The sequence below is a fragment of the Phialemonium atrogriseum genome (genome assembly GCF_030411735.1).
Source record: "Phialemonium atrogriseum strain 8032-3 unplaced genomic scaffold QBC33scaffold_2, whole genome shotgun sequence".
In the NCBI taxonomy this organism is placed as follows: domain Eukaryota; kingdom Fungi; phylum Ascomycota; class Sordariomycetes; order Cephalothecales; family Cephalothecaceae; genus Phialemonium; species Phialemonium atrogriseum.
In genome coordinates this window covers 429,534-456,315 of record NW_026848139.1, presented here as the reverse complement: position 1 = coordinate 456,315, position 26,782 = coordinate 429,534, and the positions used below count along the sequence as shown (strand labels likewise).

General features: G+C 56.1%; 8 protein-coding genes across 8 annotated transcripts; 3 read left to right on the top strand and 5 right to left on the bottom strand.

The window, feature by feature from the left end:
* Positions 1-290: 290 nt before the first annotated feature.
* Positions 291-1,439, bottom strand: QBC33DRAFT_554584 (eukaryotic translation initiation factor 3 subunit J; the record flags this gene model as incomplete). Its single annotated transcript, XM_060429530.1, has 3 exons — positions 291-995; positions 1,055-1,161; positions 1,415-1,439. The coding sequence occupies 3 exons, from the start codon at positions 1,437-1,439 to the stop codon at positions 291-293; spliced, it is 837 nt and encodes a 278-aa protein (XP_060287630.1).
* Positions 1,440-2,469: 1,030 nt separating this feature from the next.
* Positions 2,470-4,044, top strand: QBC33DRAFT_153563 (alternative oxidase). The gene is made up of 3 exons (XM_060422176.1): positions 2,470-3,011; positions 3,068-3,173; positions 3,239-4,044. Exons 1-3 carry the CDS (start codon positions 2,650-2,652, stop codon positions 3,857-3,859), a joined length of 1,089 nt encoding a protein of 362 aa, XP_060287629.1. The 5' UTR covers positions 2,470-2,649; the 3' UTR covers positions 3,860-4,044.
* A 1,713-nt stretch (positions 4,045-5,757) lies between these two features.
* Positions 5,758-13,491, bottom strand: QBC33DRAFT_591693 (uncharacterized protein; the record flags this gene model as incomplete). Its single annotated transcript, XM_060431652.1, has 5 exons — positions 5,758-6,858; positions 6,959-7,041; positions 7,101-8,897; positions 8,994-13,053; positions 13,324-13,491. 5 exons carry the CDS (start codon positions 13,489-13,491, stop codon positions 5,758-5,760), a joined length of 7,209 nt encoding a protein of 2,402 aa, XP_060287628.1.
* A 1,904-nt stretch (positions 13,492-15,395) lies between these two features.
* Positions 15,396-16,492, top strand: QBC33DRAFT_153223 (uncharacterized protein). Its single transcript, XM_060422175.1, has one exon. It carries the CDS (start codon positions 15,641-15,643, stop codon positions 16,244-16,246), a length of 606 nt encoding a protein of 201 aa, XP_060287627.1. The 5' UTR covers positions 15,396-15,640; the 3' UTR covers positions 16,247-16,492.
* Positions 16,493-17,463, top strand: QBC33DRAFT_153222 (uncharacterized protein). The gene has a single exon (XM_060422174.1). It carries the CDS (start codon positions 16,739-16,741, stop codon positions 17,315-17,317), a length of 579 nt encoding a protein of 192 aa, XP_060287626.1. The 5' UTR covers positions 16,493-16,738; the 3' UTR covers positions 17,318-17,463.
* Positions 17,464-17,609: 146 nt separating this feature from the next.
* QBC33DRAFT_554580 (GroES-like protein) lies at positions 17,610-18,939 on the bottom strand (the record flags this gene model as incomplete). Its single annotated transcript, XM_060429529.1, has 2 exons — positions 17,610-18,266; positions 18,517-18,939. The coding sequence occupies 2 exons, from the start codon at positions 18,937-18,939 to the stop codon at positions 17,610-17,612; spliced, it is 1,080 nt and encodes a 359-aa protein (XP_060287625.1).
* A 1,897-nt stretch (positions 18,940-20,836) lies between these two features.
* Positions 20,837-23,186, bottom strand: QBC33DRAFT_510932 (uncharacterized protein; the record flags this gene model as incomplete). Its single annotated transcript, XM_060425800.1, has 2 exons — positions 20,837-21,864; positions 21,944-23,186. The coding sequence occupies 2 exons, from the start codon at positions 23,184-23,186 to the stop codon at positions 20,837-20,839; spliced, it is 2,271 nt and encodes a 756-aa protein (XP_060287624.1).
* A 1,189-nt stretch (positions 23,187-24,375) lies between these two features.
* QBC33DRAFT_510931 (uncharacterized protein) lies at positions 24,376-25,357 on the bottom strand (the record flags this gene model as incomplete). Its single annotated transcript, XM_060425799.1, has 3 exons — positions 24,376-24,484; positions 24,701-24,795; positions 25,103-25,357. The coding sequence occupies 3 exons, from the start codon at positions 25,355-25,357 to the stop codon at positions 24,376-24,378; spliced, it is 459 nt and encodes a 152-aa protein (XP_060287623.1).
* Positions 25,358-26,782: the final 1,425 nt, after the last annotated feature.

Genomic DNA, 26,782 nt, shown 5'->3' with positions numbered 1-26,782 from the left:
ACCGTTGCGCCTGGCGCCCCCAACCTCTCAATATCTCGAACCGACTGCCGCTTTTGCCATCCGACGCTGTTCGAAGAGGGAGATACCGGACACGAGGTCATGGCCCGACGTGGATTTGTCGTACCGGCATCTCCGGGATCGGGCGGGAGGGGAGGCCCGCCGAGCTGCTCTGCGCTGTTGTTGCCAGCCAACCAGGGCAACGTTTGGGGGTTCCTCTCCCACGTCTTCTTTGAGGGCCGAGGTAGTTCTAGGAGCGGAAACCCCTGGGAAAGGGAGACGAAGAGCTGCTTTCACATGAAATCATCGTCACCGAACGCGTCATCGTACGAGTTCATGTCGGCAACCGGTCCCCGGGTGACTCCAACGAGAGTGGTCTTGTTCTTGGAGGCCTTGGACTTCTTGCCACCCTTCTCGGCAGCCTTCTCCTCCTTCATCTTCTCGTTGCTCAGGGTGGTCAGGGCGCTGGAAATCTTCTTGATTTGGTCGCTTGGGAGCTCCTTAGCCAGCTGCTTCGCGAACTCCTGGAGGAAGAGAGTGTAGTGGGCCTTCTTTGCGTTGGCGGTGATGAGGGGTGAAATGGTTGTGCGCAACTGCTCGAACTGAACCTTCGTCGTCGGGTGGAACAGAGACATATCAGCCAGGTTAACAGTCCTGTTGGGGTCCTGGGCGTCAACCACGACGGCCGTGCCGACAGTCGTCTTCCGGTTGCTCACGGCGAGAGCACCGAACAGGTCCTCGGCGTGGTGGAGGTCAGCGTCTTGTTCGCTACGTCGCATACGCTCGCGGCGGTCCGCCTCGGTCTCATCCTCGCTAGAGTCCCCATCGGCCTCGGCAAGTTCGCGGGCACGCGCAGCTTGACGTTCGGCGACGCGCTGTGCCTTGGACTTCTTGTTCGCAGCGGCCTCGGCTTCGGCCTTGGCCTTTACCTCGGCGGCCTTCTTGGCCTTCTCGCGCTCGACTTCAGAATCCTCGGCGGCATCCCACGAATCTAGGACCTATAAGGGCGGGTATGGTCAATATGGGGTTTGGGGTTGGGTCGGAGGGGATAACGTACGTCACTATCCTCGGCCTCTTCATCATCGAACTTGCCGCGTCGAACGACAAGTGCGGCTGGCGGCGGGGACGACGGGGCGGAGCTAGAGGAATCTTCGTCCTCGTCATCTGCATGGTTGAGAAGAGCGGTCAGCCTAATCCAGTAACCTAATATGCACAGGGGATCAAGGGCATGCTAATCCCAGTCCGCGCGACCATCCCATAGGGCCAAGGAAGGGCTTCAATGCCCGTCCGCCCCACTAGGGTCGCAGTCCAGGCCACAGCATCAGAGCCTCATCGTCGCGAACTGATGGCGGCAAAACGTGGCATTTCTCGTTTCTGCGGGGTGCGCGCGAAGGGGAGAAAGGGGATGATTACTAACCCCACCGTTTATTGGAGCCTGGCATGGCGGAGAGCGAAACTGATAGATTTGCGGTTGTGGAGGGTCTTAATCGTCTTCTCGAGAATTTCCAAAGCCGACAAGGAGCAACTGGCGATGTCGCGACTACGGTAGAGGTGGTTGCAGGGAGGAATTTGGGAAATGTGTGAAAGAAATCAGGTCTCAAAGTTGGGTTGGGTAGCAGGAAAAGTTGTTTCTACGTGTCTGACTTTACCAGGCGATAAGATTAATTTGTGGGTGTCAGCGATAAAGGGCGTCAGTGGGGTTTCCAATTTGTTGCCTTATCCGGGTGACTCAGCCACCCAGTCCCTTAGCCTCAGGCACAAATTCGCCTCACTTAATTTTTTTTTACTTTGCAGGTTCTGCAACTTGCAATGGCCTGATTGCAGCCCAAACAAATCCAGGCACAAGGAGTGATCTACGTCATCTGGCACCCTTTTCTGCAAGACAAATGGCTCTCCAGCTTTCACCTCTTATTAATGTTATAAAACTCCTCTTTGCCTAGCATGACCTAAGTCCCGCACTCCACTATCTAGCTGTGTGTGTGAGTCACGTTCTCTTCGGTGATTGACGCCTCATCTAGGATTCTCCGCGGGCAGGGACGCCCGAGACGCCGATGGCGACCGCAACGTCTGCCAAAGAATGCATGCCACCTGTCAAACCAGAATTAGCCCGGAAGCCCTTCCCCCCCGGGCAGACAGCCTGTCTAGGATACCGAAAAAATCTCGGAGATGCCAAACTTAGCCCGAAAGATCCCGACAACAAAGCAGTCACCGTCCAGCTGATGTGCAGGCATTGCTCAGCCTTCGTACTTGGCCCTCAGCGGCTCCGTAAATCCCCTAGTGTCTTGCCGTAAGGCTGAACTGTTGTAACGATGTTCACAGTTCTTACTCGCTAACCAGGTAGGTTCGGGGACTCGTCTCTATCTCATTAGGGGGTTTCGGCGTATGACGTCCTTGGTATGCCCGCAATCTTAGTCAAGGGATGGTTGGCCAGCCGGTCTCTCTTCGTATTACCTCCTGTTTTTTCCTCTACCCCTTGGCGTTTGGCTTTGTTCTTGCATTGATCCATAACTTATGGGCCCATAGCTTTGGTATAAATTGGTGAGACACCTGAAGCGAAGTCTTCCAGTTCCTGCTCTCCCCCCAACAGTACTGTACATACAGTCAGCAATTCTATTCAGTCGTCAAGATATTATCTACTCCTCGACTTTGCAAATGATATCTACCAGGGCCAACACGAAGCTTTGCTCCCCGAAGCAGGTTGCTCAGCTGACCCGAGCTGTGGCTCCCATATACCAAACCAAATCATCTATTCTGGGCTACCCAGCCGGAGTGCGGATAGCATGTGCTGCATATCAACCTCAACATTCCTCTACACCCCGATCCTTCTCGACGACAAGTGTTAGTCGCCTTCGCGACTTCTTCCCCCCTAAAGAAACTGCCTATATTCGCCAGACTCCCCCCGCTTGGCCGCACCATGGCTACACCGAGGCAGAGATGCTCGCTGTCGTCCCGGACCACCGAGAACCTAAGACACTAGGCGAGAAATGCGCATGGAAGCTGATCAGGGTGTGTCGGTACGTAGTGGCCCCTTCAAGCTAACCCGCAGAACCTGACTCTAACACTGCCACAGCTGGGGTATGGACTTCGTTACCGGCATGAGACCCGAACAGCAGGTCGACAAGAAGCACCCGACCACTGCTGTGATCGCTTCCAAACCTCTCACAGAAGCTCAATGGGTACGGTCCGCCACGTTTCTTGAGCCTAGATCCGTCATCCACCCAGTCACTAATGCATCCCATAGCTCACTCGCTTCATCTTCCTGGAATCAATCGCCGGCGTCCCGGGAATGGTTGCCGGCATGCTGCGCCACCTGAGTAGCCTGCGGCGCCTCAAGCGCGATAATGGCTGGATCGAGACCCTTCTCGAGGAGTCGTATAACGAGCGAATGCATCTCCTCACCTTCATGAAGATGTGTGAGCCCGGATGGCTCATGAAGGTCATGATCATCGGCGCCCAGGGTGTCTTCTTTAACGCCATGTTCCTCAGCTACCTCGTCTCGCCCAAGATCTGCCACCGCTTCGTCGGCTATCTGGAAGAGGAGGCCGTGCACACCTACACCCGCTGCATTCGCGAGATCGATGCGGGCCTGCTGCCCAAGTGGAGTGACAAGAAGTTCAAGATCCCCGAGCTGGCCACCACCTACTGGCATATGCCCGAGGGGAAGCGGACGATGAGGGATCTTATCCTCTACATCCGAGCTGACGAGGCCGTCCATCGCGGTGTCAACCACACACTGGGTAACCTCAATCAGAAGGAGGACCCCAACCCCTTCGTCAGCGATTACAAGGGCGGGTATGATCAAAAGAAACCGTCCGCCGCGCTCAAGCCGACCGGATATGAGCGAGAGGAGGTCATTGGGTAAAGGATCGGCGAAGGGCATCGCGCCACACCTTTTGTAAGAATTCCAGTTCTGGTTGAACGGCGACGATTAATTACCATGGGCAAGGGAAAGTCTTTGAGTACTTTTGCGGCGTTTTGGGGGACAGGAAAAGGCAGGCAGGCATGATACCAGGTCACTCCTCTCCTTGAAATTCTCAACTTCTGGCTTTAGACGGGGCATGGGCGAACCAGGAGTTGGACCATACACAACGGACGCAATAGATTATTTAGAGTATGCGACCAAGGCTTTGCCAGTCATAGATGATGATTCCCACAGTTCGGCATAAATCAGTTCTACATTACATGACTTAATCAAACAAGCGCAGCAACAAACCGACCCCTGAGTTAACCTGATGCTGTCTATGAATCATCCAAGAACACCATGGTCGACAACGATTCAGGGGTGCTTAGCACCTCCCATAAGGTCAGATATCAACCTATCGACCCGGCCCAGAGCGTGGGAGCCCTGGTTTGTAGCTGGTTTGTCTGCCGACGATGGAGCATCTAGACTGAACCGACTCGTTTCAAATGTGGGAGGGACAGTACTCACAGCCTTCAATAACTTCTCATATAAAAGAAGCTCCTCGCAACTCACACCTCCAAACATACAGCCTCTTGCAATTCCAGCTCTAGAACATCAGAACAGGGACAACTCACCACACAAGATGAAGCTCCTCACCCTACTCCTCACCACCCTCGCCCCCCTCGCCCTCGGAGCAGCCATCCATCCCCCCGAGTCCACTTCCAGACGACAGTCAGCCCCGACGGGTACGAGTACGATATCCCCTCAGCACCATACACATCTCGCCTCTTCACGACGTCCGACAACCGCACGGTGACCATCCACCTCCACCCCTCCCTCTCCGCCCACCCAGGCTCACCCTCCAGCCCGCTCTCCCGCCGCCTCTACTGGCACCCCTCCGGCGCCTGCGGCCCCAGCTCCTTCCACGACGGCCGGGTCGGCGCCGGGGGTCACATGTACTGCGACGGCGATGGCGGGGCGAGAGGCACGTCGGTGAGCTGGGCGATGCACCAACTTGAGTGTTGTAGCCCGACGGGCGGGTTGGCGCTGGTTGGAAGGAAGGGAGGAGGGGGTGGGGTTCATGATCGGTCCATGGGAGGAAGCAGGCAGCCCCCCGTACGAGGCTTGCTGGCTTGACTACCTCCTGGATTTGAGAACATCTGCATTTTCGGTAACTAAGTTGAAACCTACTAGTTACAGAAAGCTCTACTGCATCTGTCTGTTCATGCTACGAGCTTATGTGACAGAGCACACCATCATTACCATTGGACAGGACCTGGCTAATGAGCTTACGCTTGCCAATTGTGAATGCATCAATCTCAACACCCCTCCACGACTTGGTGGTGGGATGGATGCAGCCATGCCACGTCACTATGATCCCTATTGAGCAGAAAGATGCAAGAAAACAACGCTGAGCAAAATATAAGTAATCAGCAACAGTAGCGACTGCCAATGTCCAGCCGGGAATGAATGCATTTGGGTATCAATATCAGTATCAGTGAATGCGCGCGGGGGTATATATGCGTGCCATGCAACCGAACATCGCCTCCAGAAACAGTCGCCCACAACAGACATACAGCATCGGACAGATGGTATATATCACATCATGCCCGACCAAGCAACTCCCCGTCCAGATGGTCGCAACCCAACTCACAGACCAACCCAACCGTACATGCTGCCGTTGGTTCCTCCAGGGCAGACAGAGATGAGGATGACCGGGAGGTCTGGGGAAAATCCGGAGCGAATAAAGACCAAGACAACACGCTCGCCAACCTTACACAGGCCAAATACAATAAATGATTACCCGACACATTGCACATCAGCCACTGGATGGATATCCGTCCGTCTATACCGCCCGTCTATGATCCGGTCAATTTCTTCCACCAGCTGCTCCGCGGCGTAGTGTCCATGAACACCGAGTTGCGACGGCTCTGCCTCCGCTCATCGCTACCGTCGGAGCCGCCCCTTCGATCCCTCTCTCGTTCTCGCTCGTCACGACGAGGCCTGCGCCGGCGCTGCTCGTCATTCTCCGAAGCTCCTGTCGCCTCGACATCAGCGTACTTCGACCTCCGCCGAGCTCTCCGAGCCTGACGTCGGGCTTCTTCATCGTCCGTCTGCGGTGGCGCCTCGGTGGTATGGCCGCCGTCATCGGGAGGTGGTGGGGCGTCTGAGTGGTCCTTCACCCAGGATGAGGTGCCCGAGTGGGGCCACGAGCCTTTCTTGCGATCATCACGCGACTTGCTGCGAGGGTAGACGTATTCATCGGCCTGTTCGGACTTGTGCCGGGGCTTAACTCGGCCTTCGGCTTCCCGGGAGATTCGTCTTGCCTCACGGCGACGTCGGCGTTCTTCGTCATCCTCCCGTTCTCTTTCTCGCTCACCATACTGCCCCTCGACCGGCTGGCTACGGCGTCTCTCGTAGCGGGCTGCCCGTCGCGCCTCGGGATCGGTGTCGGCAGCTTCGCGCTCCTTCCTCAGCCGTCTGCGCTCAGCACGTTCGGCCTCCTTCTCCTCGGCGGAGCGTCGCTCCGCTTCTTCGCGGAGACGCTGGGCTCGCCGTTCGGCACGCCGGGCGTCCTTCTCTTCTTGTCGGCGTGCCTCCTCGGCTTCTTCTTGTCTCTTGCGGCGTTCACGACGGGCATCGTCCTTGGCCCGGCGCCCTTCTTCGGCAGCCTTCTCGGCAGCCTCCCTTTCCGCACGCCGGGCTCGGCGAGCGGCACGACGTGCCTCTTGGTCTGCATCGGTCATGCCAACGTCCTCGCTCTGCTTCCCTTGGCCTTCATCATCTGTCGTGGGGTATGTATTGCGTCGCCATGGTTCAGGCCGCGGCTCGGACTTGGGCGTCGAGAAGACGCCGAACAGAGACGAGAAACCCGACTTCTTCGCACTCGAGTTGAGGCGCTTAGGTGGAGTGGCATCGTCGGCGTTGACCATGACGATGTCTTCGTCACGTTCGTATTGCTATTGCAGTTTGGAGTTAGCATCATGAGACTCGGATCGACAGCCATAACACAGAAGTGAAGCATAGAGTGAGTGGGGAAGGGATATCGGCTGGGTGTACCTTTGACTTGCGACGATCCGACTTCTCGACACTCGGAATGGCATCCGAAGCGCCAACCATTACGACGTCATCATCATCGTACACTGCTGAGATCAGATTAGCAACTCGACAGCATAGCATCATCCCGAATGGAAACCCTTACCCTTCGGCTTGCTGCGCTTGCTGCCAGACCTCCCAATACCTACACCTAGGATCTTGGCTGCCTTGGAGGACATCTCTGGCATGTTCTCGGGAGGCGGGGTTACAATGCCATGCGACATATCGGCTGAATGCCTGCGCGAGCTCGACTTCCCGCCTAGGCCGGGACGCTTATCGCGGGTGGAAGCCGAGCGGGATATTGGGGGCGTGCTGGCGAAGACACTGGCCAGCCTGGGGGGCTTTGCGGCCTCCCTCATGCGGTCCCCCCTCTCGCCCTTGTCCTGTGTAGAGCCCTTCGATGAGGTCTTCTCTTCCTTCTCCGCGGAAGATGACGACTTGTTCTTTTTGGAACTCGATTCCTTTTCACTCTTCGACTTCGAGGACGACTTCTTGCCCTCGTTGCGGGGTGTCGCTGACGCGGACCACATTCCCCACGATGATCCTTCGCGGTTTATCTTTGGCCGCTCCTTCTTCGAGGACTTTGGTTCTGGAGGGGATGGTGGCGCGTCGGGAACAGCTGGTGGAATAGGAACGGGAGGGGGTGGCGCGGGCGCCTCGACAGCCCTCGCAGATGACGAGGCCTTTTTGCTCTTCTTGCTCGCTTTCTTCTCCGCTGCCATGTCGATGATGCCGACTATCTCGTCATCGTCATCAACTGGGAAACTACCCGGAAGGCCGGATTTGTAGCTCTTCTTTGGCGGGGAAGCGGCGGGCTCCTCGACGATCTCCTTTGCCTTCTTGGAGCTCTTCTTTCGGTCCTGCTTCAGCTCGGCAGCTGGAGGAGGTGGGGGAGGTGGGGGAGATAGATCGGCTGGTGCAGGCGCGTCGTTGTCGACAATCTCGAATGCCTTTAGTCGATCGGCAATCTTTCCTCCCACAGCCTTCTTGGTCTTCATTGATTTGGCATCGTGGGACGTGTCCTTCCACAGGTCAGCTGCGATTGCGCCGGCGGTGGCAGCTTCCAGAACCTTGGATGACTCAGCCGATCTAATCTCGGCTGAGCCCCACTTGGATTTGCTGGAAACCGGGTTAGCTGGGGCCTTCTTTGATGCACCCCAGAAACTGAATGCATCGCTAGCGGCTTGGTCCTTGGGCGATAAGAGCTCCTCCACTTCCTCGGCGGCGAGATCCAGCTCCTTGGTGTCCTCGTCCTTGCCCTTCGCCTTTTCCTTGGATTTGGATTTGGACGAAGAAGACTTGTCGGGCTTGTCGGCCTTGGACGTGCCCTTCTTGGACTTCTTCTTGCTTTCAGCCTCTTCTCGTTCGCGCTCGGCCTGTTCCTCGGCCTCCCGCGCGGCTTGCTCCTCGGCTTCGCGGGCAGCCGCCTGCACTTCGGCGCGCTTGTCGGCGTTTTCTGTGAGGAGGTTGAACTTGTCCTGCTCTCGCTTGGTCAACTTCCTACCACGTGCCTTCTTGGCATTGAAGGCCTCAAGCTCCTCTTCCTCCCTGGTGATCTCGGCGGCCTCGGCTTCCTGACGCGCCTTCTCCTCCGCCTCGAGGCGCTCCTTCTCCTCAATCTCCCGCTGGATGCGCTCCTCTTCGTCGCGTGCTGCCTGTTCTTCGGCTTCTTGACGAGCTTTCTCCTCAGCCGCCTTGGCTTCCTTCGCCTTGCGCTTTTCGTCCTCCTTCTCGGCTTTCTTCTTTTCCTTTTCGAGCTTCTCAAGTTCCTTCTTGCTCAGCTTGGGTTCCTTTTCCTTTTCCTTGGCCTTCTTGTCCTTCTTATCCTCCTCCTTGCCCTTGTCACTGGACTTGGATTTGGTAAGAGTCAGGGAGTTTGAAGGCTCGTCCCAAATGTTTGACTCTGGGTCGTTTTCAGCTTCCGGCTCTGTCAAGTCCATAGATGGGGGTGTCGGCGCAGGTGGTGGTGGCTTGGTGAGTAGATCTCTCTGTGACTTACCCTTCTTCTTCTTGGAGCTGCTTCCCCATTCCCAATCGTGGTCGTCGGCCTTGCTCTCGTCTTTTGTTTCCTCGACAGAGTCGGGTTTCATAGACTCGAGGTTGGTCTCTTCCACGATTTCCACAGGCACGTTCTTGCTGCTAGTCTTGCCTTTCTTCTTCTTCGAGGATGTCGAAACTCCCCAGATATCATCGGCTGCCGGCTCCTCGATCGTGTCAGGCTTGAGGGACTTCTCCGCCAGGGCCCCTTTCTTCTTGTCTTTGCCCGTGCTCCAAGAATTGAAGAAGTCGTCATTGTCCAATGCATCAGCAATGTCAGAGATGACAGGCTTTTCGTCATCCGCCTTGTCAAGCTTGCTCAGGGCCTTTGATGTCTTCTTCTTGTCGGGTTTCTGGCCCCAATTCATCCAGTCATCGTCATTGTCGGCAGTCTCGGGGGCCACAGCGTTGATTGACATAGAGTCATTGGTACTGGAAGACTCCAACTTGCCCTTCTTTTTCTTGTCTTTCTTGCTGGCAGTACCCCATGTATCCCAGGTGTCAGTGCTTTCTTGCACAGCTGGTTCTGGAGCCGGGGGTTCTTCCACCTTGGTTTCTTCGACGACCGTACCCTTCTTCTTCTTCTTGTCTTTCTTGGAAGTGGTGAGCCCCCACATATCAGCCTCCTCCTTTTTGGGCTCAGGTTCAGGCTCAGGCTCTTCCACGACAGGTTCTGGTTCGGGTTCCTTGGTTTTGCCCTTCTTCTTGTCTTTCTTCGAGGTCGTGAATCCCCAGGTGTCGTCCTCCTCCTTTTTGGGCTCAGGCTCAGGTTCCGGGACAGGTTCAGGTTCCGGCTCCTTGGTTTTGCCCTTCTTCTTCTTGTCCTTCTTGGAAGATGAAAAACCCCAAAGATCATCCTCTTCTTTCTTTTCTGGCTCCGGCTCTGGTTCAGGCTCCTTGACAGGTTCAGGTTCCGGCTCTGGTTCCTTGCCCTTCCCCTTTTTCTTCTTGTCTTTCTTAGAGGTCGTGAATCCCCAGGTGTCGTCCTCTTCTTTTTTGGGCTCAGGCGCAGGCTCAGGCTCAGGTTCCTTGGGTTCCTTGACTGGCTCTGGTTCTGGCTCGGGATCCTTGTTCTTGCCCTTCTTCTTCTTATCCTTCTTGGAAGTCGAAAAACCCCAGGCGTCGTCTTCGTCCTTCTTTTCTGGTTCGGGCTCAGGGTCGGGTTCCTTGACTGGCTCAGGTTCAGGTTCTGGATCCTTGGTCTTGCCCTTCTTCTTCTTATCTTTCTTGGAAGTTGAAAACCCCCACAAGTCGTCTTCTTTCTTTTCCAGCTCGGGCTCTGGCTCAGGCTCAGGTTCCTTGACTGGCTCCGGTTCAGGCTCAGGATCCTTGTTCTTGCCCTTCTTCTTCTTATCCTTCTTGGAAGTCGAAAAACCCCAGGCGTCGTCTTCTTCCTTCTTTTCCGGCTCGGGCTCAGGGTCGGGTTCCTTGACTGGCTCGGGTTCGGGTTCTGGATCCTTGGTCTTGCCCTTCTTCTTCTTATCCTTCTTGGAACTCGAAATCCCCCACATGTCGTCTTCCTCCTTCTTCTCCGGCGCAGGCTCAGGCTCAGGCTCAGGCTCAGGTGGCGGGCTGGGCTCAACAGCAGAGGCATTCTTACCCTTCTTTTTCTTGTCCTTCTTCGAAGTGGTAAAGCCCCAGGCGTCGTCATCATTCTGGGCCTCGGGAATCGGTTCCGGCTCTGGCTCTGGTTCAGGTTGGACGGGCTCTGGCTCAGGCAAAGCAGTCTTGCCCTTCTTTTTCTTGTCCTTCTTGCTAGTAACGAAGGAGCTCCAGGTGTCGTCCTCTTCCGGCTTCTTCTCGGGTTCTGGCTCCTTGACTGGCTCGGGTTCTAGGGCAGCACTCTTGCCTTTCTTTTTCTTGTCTTTCTTCGAATTGGAAAAGCCCCAAGCGTCGTCATCGTTCTGGGTCTCAGGAATGGGTTCCGGCTCCGGTTCAGGTGCGGGTTCCGGTTCTTTCGGAGGCTCGGGCTCAGGCAAAGCATTCTTACCCTTCTTCTTCTTGTCCTTCTTGGTGGTGATTCCCCAACCAATCAAGTCGGCGGCGTCCTCCTCCTTCTTATCAGGCTCCGGTTCCGGAATTGGATCAGGTTCCTTGACAGGCTCAGGTTCAATGACTGTGGATTTGCCTTTCTTCTTCTTATCCTTCTTGGTAGATGCTGTACCCCAGGCAAAGTCGTCAAAAGGATCTTCCTTCTTCTCTTCCTCGACAGGCGCCTCCATGACTTCCTCGACAAGACCTTTCTTCTTCTTGCGGTCTTTCTTGCTGCCAAAGACACTGAACTCGTCGTCAAGGCTGGTCGTCTTGTCCTCGGCTTTGATTTCCTCTGGTGGCGGGGTCTCCTCGGCGAAGGCGGTGGCAGCCGCATTTTTGCCCTTCTTTTTCTTGTCCTTCTTGGTAGAAAGGCTGCCCCAGAAGTCGTCCTCTTCCTTCTTGTCCTCCTCTGGCTGGGCCAAGGGCTCCGGTTCTGGCTCTGGTGGCGGATCGGGATCCTTCGGCGGCTCCTCGAAGACGGCATTCTTACCTTTCTTCTTCTTATCCTTCTTGGATGAGGCGGCACCCCAACCCCAGACGTCATCTGCTTCCATAGACTTCTCTGGCTCGGGGTCGGCAGGTTTCTCCAGGATGACTGGTTCTTCGACTTCGGTTGCCTTTCCCTTCTTCTTCTTCTTGGTGACGGCAGTTCCCCAGATGTCTTCAGAAGGCTCAAGAACTGGCTCAGGCTCCTTAGGCGGTTCTTCGATTTCGGTTGCCTTGCCCTTCTTCTTCTTCTTGGTGGTGGCAGTGCCCCAGATGTCGTCGGCAGGCTCGGGTTCGGGATCAGCCGGCTTCGGCAGTTCCTCAATCTTGGGCTCTTCAAACGTGGCGGCGCCCTTCTTCTTCTTCTTATCCTTCTTAGCGGCTGGTGTAAACCAATCATCCTCAGGTGGAGGAGGGGCCGCCTCAGGGGTTGGCTCAGGCTCAGGCTCAACCGCCTTGGTATCTTCCGGCTCGGGGTCCCAGATGTTCTTCTTCTTCTTCTTGTCCTTCTTAGATGTAGCGGCCGTGAACCAGTCATCTTCGTCCTTCTTCTCCTCCTTCTCTTCGGTAATGATAGTGGGCTCCTCGTTGTTCTCTTCAGCCTCATCCAGGGCCCCGAAACTGAAAGTGGTCTTGGTCTTCTTCTTGGGCTTGGGTCGGTTGATACTCCAGGGGTTGTTGTCCAATTCTTCCTCCTTTGGCTTGCTGTCTGTGGTCGCGTTGGCGGCCGAGAAATCCCAGGTGTTGCCGGTGTTCCAGCTTGTGCCCCAGGAACCGAAGGAGGTCTTCTTGTCTGGCGCGGTATCACCGAAACTCAGATCGAGGGAGGGCCCTGTCTCGTCCAATTTGATATCATCGAAGGCATCTAACCCGGATGATGCGGCACCCGAGTCCTTCTCGTCCTTCGCCGTGGTGGCAGCGGTCCCCTTCTTGCCCTTCTTCTTCTTGCCTACAGAAGTAAAGTCACCCCAGTCGTCGTCAGGGTTGGCGTCGCCAGCATCCTTCTTGTCGTCATCTTTCTTGTCGTCGCCATTTCCGTTGGCGCCCTCGCTGCCAGCGTTGTTTGAATCACCGCCTGCAGCACCATCGCCGCCGTTGTTCCCGGCATCACCCCCATCACCACCCTCCTTCGGCTCGTCGTCACCCCACTTCACCGGCTGTTTGGCCTTCTTCTTCTTTGCAGCTTGCCAGAAACCTTCCTCGCTAGTGAAGTCGACCGAGGCGCCCGTAGAGGGGTCGGCGAGCAGATCGTCTTCCGGTCTTCTCCTACGCTCGGGGCTTGACTTAGAAATTGGAGAGGATACCGGAAGGCTCTCTGAAGGTGGTAAACGGGACTGTGCAAGCGCGCAGGTCTCCGTAGGGTCATGTGGTATAGATGACGGCAGTTCAGGATCGGATTCGGCCGGCGAAGGGGAGGAGGTGCCTTGGCAGCGAGCTGCTTTCGGACGGATGTCGAGAATAACAAGCGGCTTGGGAACAGTTGAGCATGTTGCATTTCTTTCCTACTGGAGGTATTAGTAACAGACATAGTCGAAACCTTGAGGGGGCGGGCGGGTTGGCGCGAGAAAGCTAAGGAAACTGCTGCGACTGCTAGTCGCTTCAGCAGACAAGGTCTAGTGTATGTCTTTTGAGGCATCTAGAGAGTGGCGCCGTTCTAATCAGGAAGTAACATCGAGAGTAGCATAGCTCGGGAAGATTGAGCGAGCTCGGAGGAAGAGATACATGAATTGTAGATAGAAGAGCCCAGCATCATATCGCGGTGCAGCACCTACCTTTATCGTTGTGCACAATTCAACCCATGCTTGCGAGATGAGGCCCAGCCTCCACTTCAACAAGAGGTCATCCAACCCAGTCCCCTTCGTCAAACGCTGGGTCGTTCGCCAGCCAAATGCAGCGTCTTCTGTCCAGCTTTCGTGGAATGGCAGAACCTCGGCGGCCATCCTGGTTGTCTGATGGATTGACGGCTTGTCGACGGACGGGTGTCAAACTCATGTGGAGCAGCTTTTCGCAAGACAGACAAGTAGTCCGGAGTGCCGAGGGAGTATTCGATGACAGTGTAGCGAGGGAGGTAAGGATCGAGGACTTGCCCAAAAAAAAGGGTGTTCGGCGCAAGGCTGAGGGGAGTTGGCAGAGTTGTCGGAGCTGAATCAGAAGCGGATGGGTAGGTACCGCAGTAGGGAGGGAGGCAAGGGATGGTCGTTTTCTCCTTACAGTACCTGATTCTTGCGCTGAGATTCGACGGTGAGTAAAAAATGGCTTTGTCTCGAGGACCAATGGTCCTGCTGGATCTGGGATTGACGAGCCGGTATCACGGGATTGGTGTAGCTTTTTTGGGTGGGTGCTGTGCAACCACACGACTGTTGCTTGCCTTGCAGATAAGTGCCTCCCTACGAAGTATTTCCTGCACCACAGATGGAAGGGGGGGGAAGAACCTAAATCAGCCTACCAGAGAATGGAAAGGCCGGGTCAAAGGGGGACTGGATGTAGGGAATAGATGGAGTGCAAGTAAAGTATGGAAGGTATCCAAAACCGAGGTATTCATGCACGGGAAGTAACACCGTATTTGAGAGTGGACGAGCTGGCCAAGTATCCGTACGTCAATTACGGCGTACCAAATTGGTAACTCTGGACAATAAGCTGTAGCACCTGTGCGCTCCCCTTCCTCTGCTATCGTACAGGAAGACACTGAGGTGAGCAGGAAATAGTGAGTCAAATGAGAGAAGACCCAAGTATCAGGGAGGAGGCAGGTATAAGGCCAAGAGTTCGAGGGAGAGGCCGGGTGGGAGGAAAGCTGCAAAGAGTGGACGGGAATATTTCTGACACTGTGAATGCATTGATGCGGGTTGTTTGTTGGATGGTTGGGGAGCAGTGTCATTGGACGAAGCAAGGGAGTGATTGACCCGTTCCTTCCAGACTAGGTCACGACGGACATGGTGCTAGGGGCTACGGGCTACCGAGAATGGGGGCACCACGGCCGGGTGTGGGAAAGAGCCAAAAGACCAGACAGACATGGGGCCGAACCTTAGGTAGCCTGCTGACCTCTGTCAAGTAAGTAGGTACCTACCTAGGTTGTCAAGTGTCAATTCGAGCAGCGGGCAACCAACATGGACGATGCTGGGAAGGAGTTGTGACGAAACTTGGTTTTCATCCCGCCTGAAACTTTTTTAGCCCCTCCTTTCCTCTTTTTCTTTTTTCTCTTTTCCTCTCCCCCTCCTTCACCCATGTCAGCAGGTATCATTGATCTTGTGTATCACAACCCCTGCTTGAGCCCTTATCCGGCTCCACCCGCCAGCCTTGCTTAACCTGGGCTGCTGGTAGAGTGGCAGGCAAGGGAGGAGTTTGGTGAATCGTGTCCCTTGGAAAAAATGATGATCTGTTCCATCATACAGTGCGTTCGGTTCATTCGTCATTGCAGGCCGCGAAATCGCGTCGCGCGTCGCATCGGTGTTCAGCATGACGCATATCAACTTACTTTTTTGTAGGTACCCGACGCGGACTTGAGAATCGCCAGGGAATGGGTCGAAATTGGTTGGCTGCGCAGCTCGTACCTCGTAGGCGATAGGTACCGATACACTGCATGCTGGGCAGCGATGCGCCATTAGCGAAGTGTTTGTTACCTTACCCACAGGAGACTAGGCCATATTTGCCCTACATGATGCGCCGCGAGCCCTCCACGTTTACGGCATCGCTGCAAGATGTCTGGCCTGCAGCGGCATCGCATTCGCAGCATGCAAGTTGAACGTCCCAAGGGCTGCGCCAGTATTAACGTCGTCCGTTTTCGGAATATAGGGGCTGTCCGACCTGTGACCTGTTCCCCTTAAAATTCAAAACTTTGGCAACTCACCGAGTCTCTGACATCAGCGCCAGGGGACGAGCGAGTCTTGACAGGAAATCTCCACATTCGATTCCCATTTGTTCGGGAACTAAAGATGGCGTTCCGCTCTTGAATCAGTGGGAATTTGGGTCAGCCCCGATGCAGCTCTTGTGGACCGCGGGATGCGCCGTCCCACATTGGACCCTGGTCGTCCCTTGCCAAAACAGGAAACGGCGTAATATCCACCCTGCTCACCGCCAGATCTTGTCGAATTGATGCGCTTCGGCTGGGTGGAAGAATTTGGCGTGATTCACGGCAAAAGAGGAGACAGTAAATTTTTTCTCGAGCGGCGCGTCTCTCGAAAAGGAGGCGCGTCCATACCACCATACATACCTTTGTTACCCGAGGTCGAATTAGCCCCAAGTCAGCGGATCCAGAGGGCCGGGGTTCGTCGCTTGGGCAAAATGCCCTTCTCATTCCCGACGCAGTCCGGGCCGGCATTTCGGTCCCAGAATGTCGGGCTGAGTCTTCTTGAGTTTGCTGTGGAAGCGGTAAGACCTGAAGTGGAAATAATGGGGCTTAGGCAGCAGCTGTCATTCTTTGGCCTCGTTGTGCCGATCAAGGAGATCCTCCCGACTGCTGCTGTTTCATTGCTTCGAGCATCTAGGAACATATATACGCAGTACATGTTTGATTCGATTCAGCCCTGCCAACCTACACTAGACCGAAGTCTGACTGGACACAAAATGCAGTTGACCAGGAGTCCCATGTCGTCGAGTTCATTACGTAGTGCCCTACCGGAAAGGGCGTCGTTCGCAGTTGTTCCTAGAGTGCTTGAGAAGAGTCAACGGCTTATTACTGTGGTAAAAAAAAAGGGCTAATATTATGGCTTGCGACTCTTCATTTCGCGTTCTGCTAAAATACCAAAAGTGATGACGCAAGTCGCCCGGGTTATTTGGACCGTATTGGACGATCGACTCATACACGGTAGGGTTCCAGAACATTTGTGTCACGGGGATCAAGGATTCAAGATCGTGTATCAAAACTGCTAAGAATACCATCATTGCTTGTTTCAAGTCAACTCTAATAACTCCGTTACAAGTACGTCTTGGAGTAGTTGCCATCATGTCTCACGCCCCAAAGCCTGACAAAACGGCACTGCCGCAATCTAGAAGACTAAACTCTATTGGGAGCTTTGGCTTACTTTGCTCTACCACCTACCTTACTTTCAGTTTGCACGGGATCAGAGCCCAATGCGATGAGATAGTCGTCGGCTCGACAAGCATATTATTTCATTGCCGTCTTTTTTTCCGCGGACATAATTGAAGCTCCCGGCAGCGCCAGAAATCCAAACAAAGTGACCTTCCGCAACAATGCCAAGCCCAATAACCATCACCACCAGGGTCCCGCTACCCCCACACCTGGCCCCGGAGACAGTCCTCCAGGCCCTCCACGCCTTCGAGCCGCTCATCACCGCGAACCCTTACGTCGTCGGCTACGAGCGCCGGGCCGTACCCGTCTCGGACCTCGTCGGCGACCTCTTCTTCCGCGACGACGGCCGCTCCCTCCGCGCCTTCACCGTGCACGACCGCGTCCCCGTCATCCCGGGAGTCGCCTGGGCGACCAAGGCCGTCACCGTCCCCTGCGTGTTCCAGAGCTTCGACCGCGGCGTCCGCTGCCGCGCAGACGCCCAGGCGGGCGTCACCGTGCGCAGCAGCTACGAGGTCCGCCGCCGCGGCGAGGTCCCACACGACGACGACGCCGCCGATGTCGCTGCGGCTGCGGTCGACCCCGGCGCAGCACAGGGGTTCGAGCTCCTTGAAATCGCGCAGATAGAGTGCGGGACCCTGGTGAAGGCGTTTGTGAAGCGCAGCTTCGCCTCGGCACATCAGGAGATTCTGCAACGCCTTGTCGATCAGCTTGTTCTTGGCGGCGTGGGCAGGTGGGCATGAGAATGGGCAGAGCACACCCCAGGCGACACCTCCCCATCGCACCAGAACATGAATATGAGCATGGGCATGGTGTCCACTGTCGAGGGCGAATAAAGTGAGGCCTTCTTGGTGCTATGAGGGCTCTAGCTGCCGAAAGCATAGCGTGCAGGCCACGAAGCTCTCGTCCACGCCCCCCTGTCTAGCGGCCCTCTTCCCCGGCGCCGTGGGATCGCTACTAGCCAAGGGTGTGTAATACAAGTCTCTAGCGAAGCACCTTGTCGCCGCCCCTCCCATCTTCCATCCTCACACGTCTCTACAAAGTGTAAACCAGCTTCATGCCGCTGACCTTATTCTCCTTCATCTCCTTCAGCCCCACCAGGACGCCCTCCAACCCCTTTCCACCCCGATTCACATCCCGGCGCGCAGCCTTGACCTTGCCCGCAGCCAGCAGCTCCCTGCTCAGCTCCCAGAACATCTTCCCAAATTCATAGTCCTCCTCGACCGCCTCGAACCTCCTAAACTTCTCAAACGCCTCCCCGAACACGGTATACGCAAACGTGAACCCGCTGCTCGCCCCCGGATTCACGCCCTTGACCACCTCGTCCGGCACGTAAAGCAAGCTCCTGTACTTGCCGCCGCCCTCGGCGCTCATAGCCGCGGCGCACACGCGCGCCGTCTCCGCGGACGCGATGCAGTCCCACGCGTGGCGCAGCTGGCCCCCCGTGAACTCGCGGATTCGGTCCGCGCAGGCCGGGTCGGCGTGGTCGAAGGCCTCCTCGGCGCCGAGCGACTTGACGTACTCGAAGTTGCGCGGCGAGCATGTCGTCACCACGCGGCAGCCCGACAGGCGCGCGAACTGGATGCCCAGGAGGCCCGTCGCCGTGCTGCCGCCGTAGATGAGCAGCGGGATGGGCTCCGTGGCCGGGGCGGTTGGGAGCGGGAGCCCGAGGGATTGGTAGAGGCCTTGGCCCTGGAGAGAGGGGATGGGGCAGTCACGTCTTAGTGTTGCGTTCCTATCTAACCAGCAGAAGGAAAGTCGATAGATGCTGCCATTGGACAACCAGACGGGAGAGAAGAAGAGGGAGGGAGAGAGTTGGGAGAGGCACAGGATAATGCGCCCAAATGGCTTAAAAAACTTGGCGCAGAAATCCCCCCCAAAAAACAAAAAAAAAAGAAGAACATTTGGAAAAAAAAGAAAGGAGACGAGATCAAAAACTCACAACCGTGGTGATCCCAACCCCCAGCGTGGCGGCCTCCTCATCCGACACGTCATCGGGGATCTTGATCTGCAGGTCCGCCTTGACGGCGACGTACTCGGCAAAGGCGCCGTCCTCGGCCCTCCCCGCGTTGGCCCCGTGCACGAACCCGGCGACGCGGTCCCCCGTCCGGAACGACTTCTCGGTGGTCGCACCGACTGGCTCGACGACGACGACGCCGGCGTAGTCGCACCCCAGCCGGCAGCCCGTCGGCTTCGCGCCGCCGAACCGGCCCTCGGCCGCCTTCCAGTCCGTCGGGTTGAGGGCCACGGCCGTCGTGCGCACGACCATGTAGCCGTCGCGGGGGGAGGGCGGCGCGACGGTGGCGAGCGCGGCGCCGCCGCCCGCGAGGACGGTGATGGCTTTTATCTGGGGTGGGGGAGACATGGGGGATGGGAGTGTGTGTGTGCGTGTGCAACCTGCGGCCTGGCGAGCTTTGCAGATGAAGAGTGGTTTTTTATTCGGCGGTTCGGTAGTATGAGAGGTGGGAAGTATAGTAGGAGGGCGTTACTGTGAATGGAAGTAAGGTAAGGTAGGAAGAGGAAGGGTGGAAAGCAGAACGAGTGCCGGGGAAGTGGCCAAAGCATGCCACATGGGGTAGTAGCAATATGCAAGGACGGGCGTGCCAGACTGCACATATTATATACATGTATCCAACTGTGTAGGTAGGTAGGCATGTGTGTATGTACGAATGTAGGTATGTATCCATGGATGTACATAGGTAGGCAGATAGGTACCTACCTATTCATGTATGATCTTGATGCTGCTGTGGAAATTCCCCTCCCCTCCCCTCCCCCAAATATCAACGCAGAAAGTGGGGAGGTGGTTTGACTCAGAAGCACCAACACGATCCTAGTTTCTACACAACATCTGCTATCCCAAACCAGAAGAGACAGAGAAGGCGGGAGAGAGGCAGAACCAGGGAAGAAATATAGACAAATTCCCAGACACTTGGCAATCGACGACTTCAAGGTTAAGTCACCATGCAGTATAAGGCGAATGTACGCATGGGAACAAGAAAAGAGGAGGGAACCACCTCCCCCGCCCTCTCCAACGCGGGGCGTGGTGACTTACACGACAATGACTAAGGCGAGAAAGTGGGTTCCCTACTATAAGCGACATGCGCAGCTTTGGGGGTAACCGGCAATATAATACTAAACCGGGAAGGCTAGACGGGTCCAGAAGGTAAGGAAGGACGGAAAGCCACGCGAAGGAGGAGGGAAAAAGAGGGGGGGGAAGGATAGGCGGGCCAAGATCAAAAACAGGGCCGGTCTGCCACGTTCTCTCAGCCCCTGCGGAGGTGAGTGGTATTGGGTTGAAGTAATGCAGGAGCAAGGTTTGGGAGCTCAGGCTGGCCTGGTGTGGGGTTCGCAAGCTTGTGCTACCGTCGCTGCAGAGGTCATTGCAGGCCTGGGCTCACCACCTATCGACCTTAGAAGGTAGACTTTCGGGATACACCTACGCGAGGAGGCTGTATGTATTGCTGCTCGAGAAAACCTCCCTCCCCCGCTAGATTGCATGCTGCTGCAGCTTTGATGCCTGCAAAGCGCAAACCTGCACGCCTAGCCTGCGCTGCAGGGTCATGGTCCCACGGAGACATTGCGACTGGCTCGGTACTTCGGAAAGGGGTTTTGCTGCTTGTGGGAGGCTCGCCGCTCGGTAGGTTCGGCTAGATAACGCTAGGTACTCAAGTCACCTGCTTCTCCCCACTTTTCTCTGTCCCAACCATGGATTTCTACCAGGGTCCAGTCACTTGTCCATCTGGAGAAGGGCAGGAGGTACCTTGCCAAGAGAGTCCCCTTCCAGGTTGTCCATACTTCATAGCCACAAAAGCATAACCCCAAGGATTTGGTATCTATAACAAGCAAACGATACGCATGGCATCCCGAAGACCGGCTGGTTTCAAATCCAAGTCCAGTCCAACCTCGTCATACCCAAAACTCGCGGTTGCGAATAACAAAATGCCCCTCCACTTCCTGAAGAAAAGAACCGCCCAGCTACCCAAGACGTCTAACGACCCTGCAATGAAAAAAGTCATTTCTCACGAGGAGAGAGGCAGACAGCCGAGGAAATGAAAACAAACCAGAAAACAGGAATGGGGTAGATGCAGCCTGAGAGTCCAGTCCGTCCCTATCTCATCTGGGCAAAATACACCTCGTCATCCATGAAGACAAAGAGACAGCTCCCTAGGAAACGAGCATTAAAGGCATGAATAGATGATGTTGAAAGCCGGCCGTTTAAGAAGCACCGAAAAAAAAAAAAGCAAGCGTGAGCGCGTTTAGCTTCAACGGCCTCCATAGTCGCTTGCATAGCCCATCTCCCCAAACCCTTCAGTCATGCCTCCCTGGCCAAAGCCGGCTCCGGGGCCGCTGACATAGCCCCCGTCGTCCCCTTCGTCGTAGTCACTGGCATCGAAACTACTCCGGCCACTCATCTCGTCTTCCATCCCGCTGCCGCCACCAGACATGTCGGCAGCCGACCAGCTCATGGTTGCCAATACTGGGTACTGTTCCAGCAGGGCCTGCGGCAGCACGTAGTTGCCGCCCGCGTCGATAGGGTATGCGCCGCCGGCGTTGGGATCCATCCCCGGCATCATCATCCCAGGCGCCTGCATCGCCATGCCCTGCGCGGCAGCTTCTTGCATGCGCTGCTCGTTCCATACCCTGAGCCTCTCGTTCGCTTCCTCGTCGAGCAGAGGCTTGATGCAGATCCGGCCGGCTTCGGACCTGAAGTGTCGGCCCAGCGCATCCGCACGAGCAAATCTCCGCCCGCAGCCCCAGTTCCCGCCGGTCTTTAGGTCGCCCTTGCAGACGAACTTCTTCTCGCCCGAGTGTAGACCCTCGTGCCGTTTGCGATCGTGCTGGCGCGCAAAGGCTTTGCCGCATACGGTGCAGACGAACGGCCTCTCGTCGGTATGCGTGCGGAAGTGCGAGCGCAAGTTGTACGCCCGTGTGAAGCGCTTGGGGCAGAGGGTGCACTGGAACGTTGCGGGGTGTTTCTGCACCCGCTTGGGTCCTCCAGCGACGCTGTCGCCCTGCGAGCCGGGCCCGTTGTACTCCGGGTCCGCAAGACGAAGCGCTATCACATTGTTCGGCACTGCCGAGGTCGACTGCCGTCTCCGGCTTGGAGAGGTAGCGATGCTGCCAGCGCCAGATCGGTCTAAGGGGGAGAGAGAGCGGGAAGAATCAGAACGCGCATCAGAACCGGCATTGGGAGACAGGCTTCCGGATGCAGACGGAGTGCGGTGGGTGAGCAGGGCACCGCCGCTGTTGTAAGGGTCCGTAACAGCTCGAGGTCGCGACCTCGGGCGTCCTGTTGCGTGAGGGGGCACGGTTAGCATCTGACCCAGCTTCAACTTAGGAAAGACGGGGCGCGATGTGGAGCCACATACCTCGCTCCGGCGGCGTGAGTGAGTCTGCATCGAGCGACTTGGACTGGTCAAACTGGTCAAAGCCGCTCCTTGTAGCGGGAGGTGCAAAGTCAATATTGATGGCTGGGGGGGCTTGCATTGGTGCTTGCATCTCCGGACCGCCGAGCGTGGGGAAAGCCTCGCCCGGCTGGATTACATATGGAGCTGGAGGGCCAAAGCCGCCGTCCTGCGACTGGAGCAAATAGGGATTCTGCTGGGACATATCTGGCAGCTGCTGTGGGAGGATCCGCGGGGAGATGGCGGGGCTATGTGACGGGCTTCTGCCGATATGGTGGTTTGGGCTGTGAGTGCCATGGTCTGAAATGCTGAAGCTCGAGATACCATGAAGCTCATTATACACGCCAATATCTTGAGGCTGCTGCATCGGCGAGTGGTTCTGGTCGACCGGGTCGAACGTATCTGAACTGACAAGGTGGGGGGATGGTGCTACAGATGATACGTCCGAGTACTCAGACGGACTACGCCTATGTCCTTGGAACTGCGACTGGTTCTGGCTCCAATCTACCTGGTGGGGTAGCAGGGCAGCTTCGGGACCAAGCGAGACATTTCGAGAGTGAGAATGTCCACCCGGGGGCGAGGAGAATTGGTGTTGGTTAAAGACGGGCGAGTGATTTGCCGACGACGGCTGATGCGGATCGGGGTTGAGGAGGTGGGGAGGTGTCGGGCTATGTGGTTGCGACGAGGCCATCATGTTGTTGTCGGGGGTGCCGAGCTGCTGATTGTCACCAAAAAAGAGAGGCGCGCCGAATTGTTCTCCCGCTGTCGATGGGAAGATGGTAAAGTCGGCGTCGCCAAAGCTCGGTGCCAGGAGGCTCTGCGAGTAGCTGCCTTGAGCCTGAGGGTTGAAGGCAGAGTCGTCACTCTTTAGCTGCTGGGTGAAGCCTTGATCGAGGTTGAAGGACGGTGCGGGGTCGGCTAAGCCACCTTGGGAGAAGGCTGGCTGCTGCTGGGGATTCAAGAAGTTGTTGCTGTCGTTGTTATTCGAATCGTATGTGGAGTAATCGGGCTGCGAACCGAACTGTGCTGAGCCTTCGAGCCCGAGTCCGAGTCCAATCGAGGGGGATGTGGCGCCGGTCGGATTAGGGAAGCCGGCAGGCGAGGGAGAGTGTCGGTTCTTTATGTGAGGCTGGTGCTGTGATTGCCCTCCACCGGTAGAATGGACCGAGGGGGAGCGGCCCCGGCCCTGGGACTGCTGCTGATCCATTGGATGTGACGTGTGGTGTTGCTGTCTTTAGAATTGAGACGAGGCAGATCGGTGGTCAGCCTTAGGGGGGCGCGTGGCAGTGCACGCAGTCGATTGAGGCTGTGCTTACGCGAGTCTGCACGCTGACACAGAACCAACAATATGTGGAAACTCAATGCGGCAGAAGATGAGACACTTGCGCGTACACCCGGTCTTTCTGTAGCCGCCCGAGGAAGACTGCCGACTGCTAGGTCTGATGGAAGAGGCAAGGCCTCGTAACCCAGAGAGCCTCTGGGCCTAGACAAGGGAGTGAGTGGGGATTCGGGTGGGAGGATTGCACTGTAGTGTCGGCTTACTAGCCACAAATCGGGACGGCGTTTGCGAGATTCCCGGCGCAATCCCTTTCTATCTTTTCTTGGTTCCACCCGACCTTTATTATTTAGGTAGTTATCGTTGCGCTTCGAGTTGGGTTTGCTGTCGCGGAGGTTTGGGGTTTGGCGATTCGCGTTGCCACCGATAGGGCTGTGTAGGTGGTGGGGAACGTACCCCGGGGTGCCTTCAGGAGAGACAGGTCTGGATTAAAGCCGCAGCCTGAGGAAGCTTATCATGACCGACCTTCGGACGGTGTTCGGCGAGAAACAGTATGTATCGCTCAAGAGACTGCTCTTTCTCCTTCCTCTCTGCGTCTGGTGGTCCCTCTTCGCTGCCTGTGCTGCCTGTGCTGTCGGTGAAGGTCCGGCGGGGTACGTCGTGGAAATCAAGAATGGTCCCGGCAAGGAACCCAAATTCGCAGCAGGCAGCAGCAACAGTGCAGCGCAGCACCTCTACCCTCTTGCAATATGGTTCTCGAATTGACGCGACTGTCGCGAACTCGTTTGGCGGTAGTCGTTATCGACAGAATAAGTCGGGGAGGTTGCGGTGCTAATAAGGCAGGCAGACAGACAGGGACGCGGTGGATGGAGGAAACACTACCTAGTGCTGCTTGGGCTGGGGCGCACCCTAGGTTGGCTCCAAATTGCGCTTGCTGAGACGCCGCCGAGATTTGACAATTGCGGTCCAATCCGGAAGGTGTGCCTTGGCAAGTTGGCACCCAGTGGCACCCAACGAACAACTTGACCAATTAACTGATGATCGCCAGGTAAGTACTGTACCTACAGACACTGGTTCAGGCAGCATGAATGAGAGACAGTGCTGGTAATATAGGTACTTGTCAGAGCCGCGACTGTCCTGCGACTGGAGCCTCAATGCCGGTTTCCAGCCCTATCTTCATTTCCCTGCGCAACTTCCCGACATATTCCGCCCCGGCTGGCTGCGCCAGACTATGCGTATGCATGTAAAGAGTTTGTCCCCTACAACTCACAGGCCCTGAGGCCGACAGCCCTACTGCTAGTACATGGGGGAAAGTATAGGATCAGCCTCGGGCAGATCACATGTTACAGCCGCTGATTCCGTAAAATACAAATCATTTGACGAAAGCCATCTCACCACTCTACTGCCTACAAAGGTGACGATCAGCAGGGCTAAAACGAACATACCGTGAGCATCCCTCGCCCTTCTCGTTCACGGGTAGGAGTGCCAGTTGCATAGCGGGTTGCATAATGTAGTAATGTACAATCGTCACCCCCAGGGTCTACAATAATCAATACAGATCAGCCCACGTTGTGTCGTGCTGGTGGTTGATTGCTAGTAATCCAAATGCCTCTCCAAGCATCTGATGAATAAGAACAGCCAATGCGAAACCAAAACTTGTCTTAGTAGACACTACCAATAGTCAATCTTCCATTTTCCTTAGTTAGCAACGACCGCCATGGCATGTCATCGAACTTTGACTGAGGTGAGATGGCACAGCAGCGCCGCTCGCAGTGCGATGAGAAAAACAACCCGCTCCAGCCCCCTAAATGATTGCTGACTCCTCTCTAAACTTCAACAAATAACACGTCACTCTGGATGATTTGGTTTGCACCATCACCCCAGATGCCGACAACGGCCATGAGAAATCCCAATCCGCTAACGGCAGTCTGAACCATCTGCTTCTTCAAGAAACCTTCGACCTTGCGGCGCACCTCCTCCCCATTCATCTGCTGAGCTTGTTCATCCTCTCCCTCCAACTCCTCTCCGCTTGCAGACCCTGACCCTGCCCCCTCGTTGTGCCCATCCGAGCCGGAGCCGAGCACCTCATAGCTAGCCTCCATGGGGGAATGCGAGACAGCCTCCTGTTTCTGCTTTCGGGGGGCTGCAGCTGGCGAGGAAGAACTGGGCGATGACGACGGCTTGCTCAAGAAGAGGTACGGCGCAACAAAGTCCGATGTGATTATCCTTGAGCTAGCGACCAGAATGGATGTGTACAGAAGATAGGGATGGCGGTAAGGACGAGGCGACAATAGGAATGCCAGCAGGAACGCCGAACCAGAAATTGAAGCTAGGGTTCGGAGCTGCCTCTTCGCTGTCGATGCGAGGGAATCGAACGCTCGAGCGGCAGTACTTGCTGACGGTAATGTCAGGAGGGTCGGGACCGTCAAGGTCGAGAGTGTAAAAGAAAGTCCCTAGAGCCGGTGCCATCAGTTAGCATTCTTCGTTCCGGTGCTGATGAACTGCTCTTCATGAGATATGACAATCATTTCCCAATGAACGCCCAGCAACCCATAGCCATCAAGCTTGACCCCAGCGCCCAGAGGTGGACCCATTGTCATTCGCACTTCGCTCAATGTACGGGTAGCTCTCGTTCAGGTTAGCTTGGGGGGCATTTGTCGATCGAGATCGTTCTGCCTGGCACCTTCTCTCGGCCTCGGCCGTCCTCCTGTGCTGGCTCCTAGGTCGAGTGTAGGTTCGCGGTGGCACGACGGTTCCGACCGATACAGGCCAAGCAAGCGACAACCAGCCGCGTTCTCCGTGACATTATCTTGGCCTGGTCCTGTACTCCCATGTCATGCGCCTCGATAGCGGGTCCCCATTCATGTCCGGAACCATCTTCTCCCCATTGCCCCATTTGCCACACCGGATTCTCGACTGTAGAGCAAGGAAAGCGCGATGGTGCTTACCGTCAAGAGACCGAGCGAGACAGTTCCCACGAATTTCAACGTGGAAACACCTCGGGAAGTCATGATCGCGGAATTTTATCTGTTTGCCAGCAGGTAGGAAATGGTCTGTAGGTGGCTGCAAAGATTCAGCTTGAAGATGGGTTGTTCGGGTTCCTCCTCAGCGACATCAGTCGAGAAAGAGAGGGGTTCCCATGCAACTGATTGGCAGTTGGGTTCGCATATCGTCATAATTAATGCAGCTGCGGCCCCTGCTTCGAACCTTAACCCTTGTGCCTCAGGCAAAAATCATCCCCCCGCATAATTGAAGGGTGTGATTGGCATATAATGCACAGACCTCACCTTGGTTTGAGCGTCACAAGTGCCTGCGGTACCAGCAAAGATGCCTCACCAAGGACACGACTGCGCGACTTGACCAACTCGGTCAACAAAATAGCCCGCAGGCTGGGCAGGCTGGGCTGTTATCGACGCCAATCTTGGTTGCTCGGTTATAGAACAATGGCAGCGCCCGACACCGAGAATGCCAAGATACCCGAAGTTGACGAGAGACTGGCCGAGGGTGACGATCGTCTGCTGAAGATG

Coding starts and splice junctions, on each gene's coding strand:
- QBC33DRAFT_153563 (XM_060422176.1), top strand. CDS start 2,650: ATGATATCTACCAGGGCCAACACGAAGCTTTGCTCCCCGAAGCAGGTT. Junction 3,012..3,067: donor AAGCTGATCAGGGTGTGTCG/GTACGTAGTGGC, acceptor ACACTGCCACAG/CTGGGGTATGGACTTCGTTA. Junction 3,174..3,238: donor CTCTCACAGAAGCTCAATGG/GTACGGTCCGCC, acceptor TGCATCCCATAG/CTCACTCGCTTCATCTTCCT.
- QBC33DRAFT_153223 (XM_060422175.1), top strand. CDS start 15,641: ATGCGCTTCGGCTGGGTGGAAGAATTTGGCGTGATTCACGGCAAAAGA.
- QBC33DRAFT_153222 (XM_060422174.1), top strand. CDS start 16,739: ATGCCAAGCCCAATAACCATCACCACCAGGGTCCCGCTACCCCCACAC.